The sequence below is a fragment of the Corvus brachyrhynchos genome, unplaced genomic scaffold (genome assembly GCF_000691975.1).
Source record: "Corvus brachyrhynchos isolate BGI_N302 unplaced genomic scaffold, ASM69197v1 scaffold365, whole genome shotgun sequence".
Taxonomy (NCBI): Eukaryota; Metazoa; Chordata; class Aves; order Passeriformes; family Corvidae; genus Corvus; species Corvus brachyrhynchos.
The window spans coordinates 819,429-821,169 of NW_008239544.1; the positions used below are offsets into that span (position 1 = coordinate 819,429).

At 62.7% G+C, this 1,741-nt stretch overlaps 1 protein-coding gene across 1 annotated transcript in view; it reads right to left on the bottom strand.

Moving 5' to 3' along the window:
* Window positions 1-1,741, bottom strand: part of CBFA2T3 (CBFA2/RUNX1 translocation partner 3) — a 13,615-nt gene that overhangs the window by 3,520 nt on the left and 8,354 nt on the right. The window contains exons 6-9 of the mRNA XM_017741334.1: window positions 1,441-1,734; window positions 1,152-1,284; window positions 791-981; window positions 1-121 (exon numbers count right to left, since the gene is read on the bottom strand). Coding sequence (XP_017596823.1) covers window positions 1-121; window positions 791-981; window positions 1,152-1,284; window positions 1,441-1,734 — 739 coding nt within the window. The remainder of the gene's footprint in view (window positions 122-790; window positions 982-1,151; window positions 1,285-1,440; window positions 1,735-1,741) is intronic.

Consider the following 1,741-nt stretch of genomic DNA (forward strand, 5'->3'; position numbering starts at 1 on the left):
TCTGCCCGCAGACGTGGTGGTGCTTCTCCCAATCCTTGTGCTGGCAGAAGGAGCCGCAGTAGCGCGCGGTGTTCCCGCCGCTGCACGTCTCGCTCGCCTTCCGCCCGCAGTTCCAGCAGCTCTGCGGGAACGGGAGCGCAGCCTCAGCTCCGGAGCGTGCACCCCCAGGCCGGGCTGGGCACCCTCACCCGGGACCGGGCACTGCATCGTCCCAGACCATGCACCCCTGTCCTGGACCACGTACCTCATCCCAGAGCGTGCACATCCATCCCATCCTCTGTATCCCCATACCGGACCAGGCACACCCATTCTGGACTGTGCTCCCCTATCCTGAACTGGGTCCCCCTAATCCCGGACCATATAACCCTACCCTGAACCACGCACAACATCCCAGACCATGCAGATATCCTAGACTGCGTCCACATCCAGGACTATCCACCTCATCATGGACCACACACTTCATCCTGGATCCTTCACTCCATCCCAGACTGTGCTCCCCCATCTTGGATATCCTCCCACATCCAGGACCATGCATCCCCCTCCTGGACTCTGCACCTCCATGAAGGACCGTGCATCCCTATCCATGCACCCCATCCAGGACCATGCACCCCATCATTGGCCACACCCCACATCTCCACCTCAGTGCAAGTATTCCCCTCTCCTCCCATCCCATGGCGCTGCCACAGGCTCCCGTTCCCACCCTCACACGCAGATGCTGCAACCTCGATTGCGAGAGGAGCAGGTCCCACACATCAGCACTGCCACCAGCCCGTCCCCCCAGGGTCCCCACCTCGCTCGAGTCCTCCTGCTGGTTGATGACAGTGAGAGCATCCTCGGACGCCTGGCGCTTGGCCTCGGCCAGGGCCCGCTCCATCTTGGCGCGCTCCGTCGTGATCAACTCGTGGGCTTTCCGCTCGGCATCCGACACAGCCTTCTGCAGCTCGGACATGGCCTGGCGCTTCACCTCGTTCACGGCTTCTTCTGGAAGGCAGCAGCCGAGCATGGCCAGAGTGTGCCAGCGCCCCAGCATCCCCCCTTCCCTCAAAACCACCCCAAATTCCTCCAGCACCACAGACATCCCAATGAGGGCAGCTGGGGCAGAGCCCCTGCCGGTTCAGCGCTCCTCCGGGGGCTGCCCACCCCACACTCACCAGCCTTCCTCCAGATCTCCTCGGGCATGTACCCAGAGAGCGGCCGCGGCACAAAATCCCGGTGAGCGTCTGCGAAGGAGAGAGGGGACGCCCTTAGGAGACGCCGTCCCCTTGGAACGCACCCACCGGCAGTCTATAAACAGAGCAGGGCATTATTAAAAAAAATGTTAACTGCACTCAAGACACCAACATTTTGTAGTCTGTGTAGCTGTGTGAGAGCCTGGAAGTGTTTCTCTGCAGGCAGAGCACCAGGATGGACCAACAGCAGAAATGAGTCTTTCGTCCTTGCCATAAGGGCAGTGGTATCTCCCCCTCCCTCCTGGCACCGCCGCAGCACCGTCAGCGACCGCCGCGTCTTCTCCACCATGTCCATGATGCAGTTCAGCAGCTGCGGGGCAACAGCAGGGATGGGGAGGGGGCTCTGCTGCAAGCAGCCGGGGCGCTGCGGTGCCCAGCGCTGGGCAGGGGGGATTCGGGGTGTGCCGGGCTGTGCCAGCTCCAGGGTGCTGCGCTGGCTGCGGAGCAGAGGATGCTGGGGAAAAAAGCCCCGTGAGGGACACGGGGCAGATGGAGGGCGGGATGCACACGGG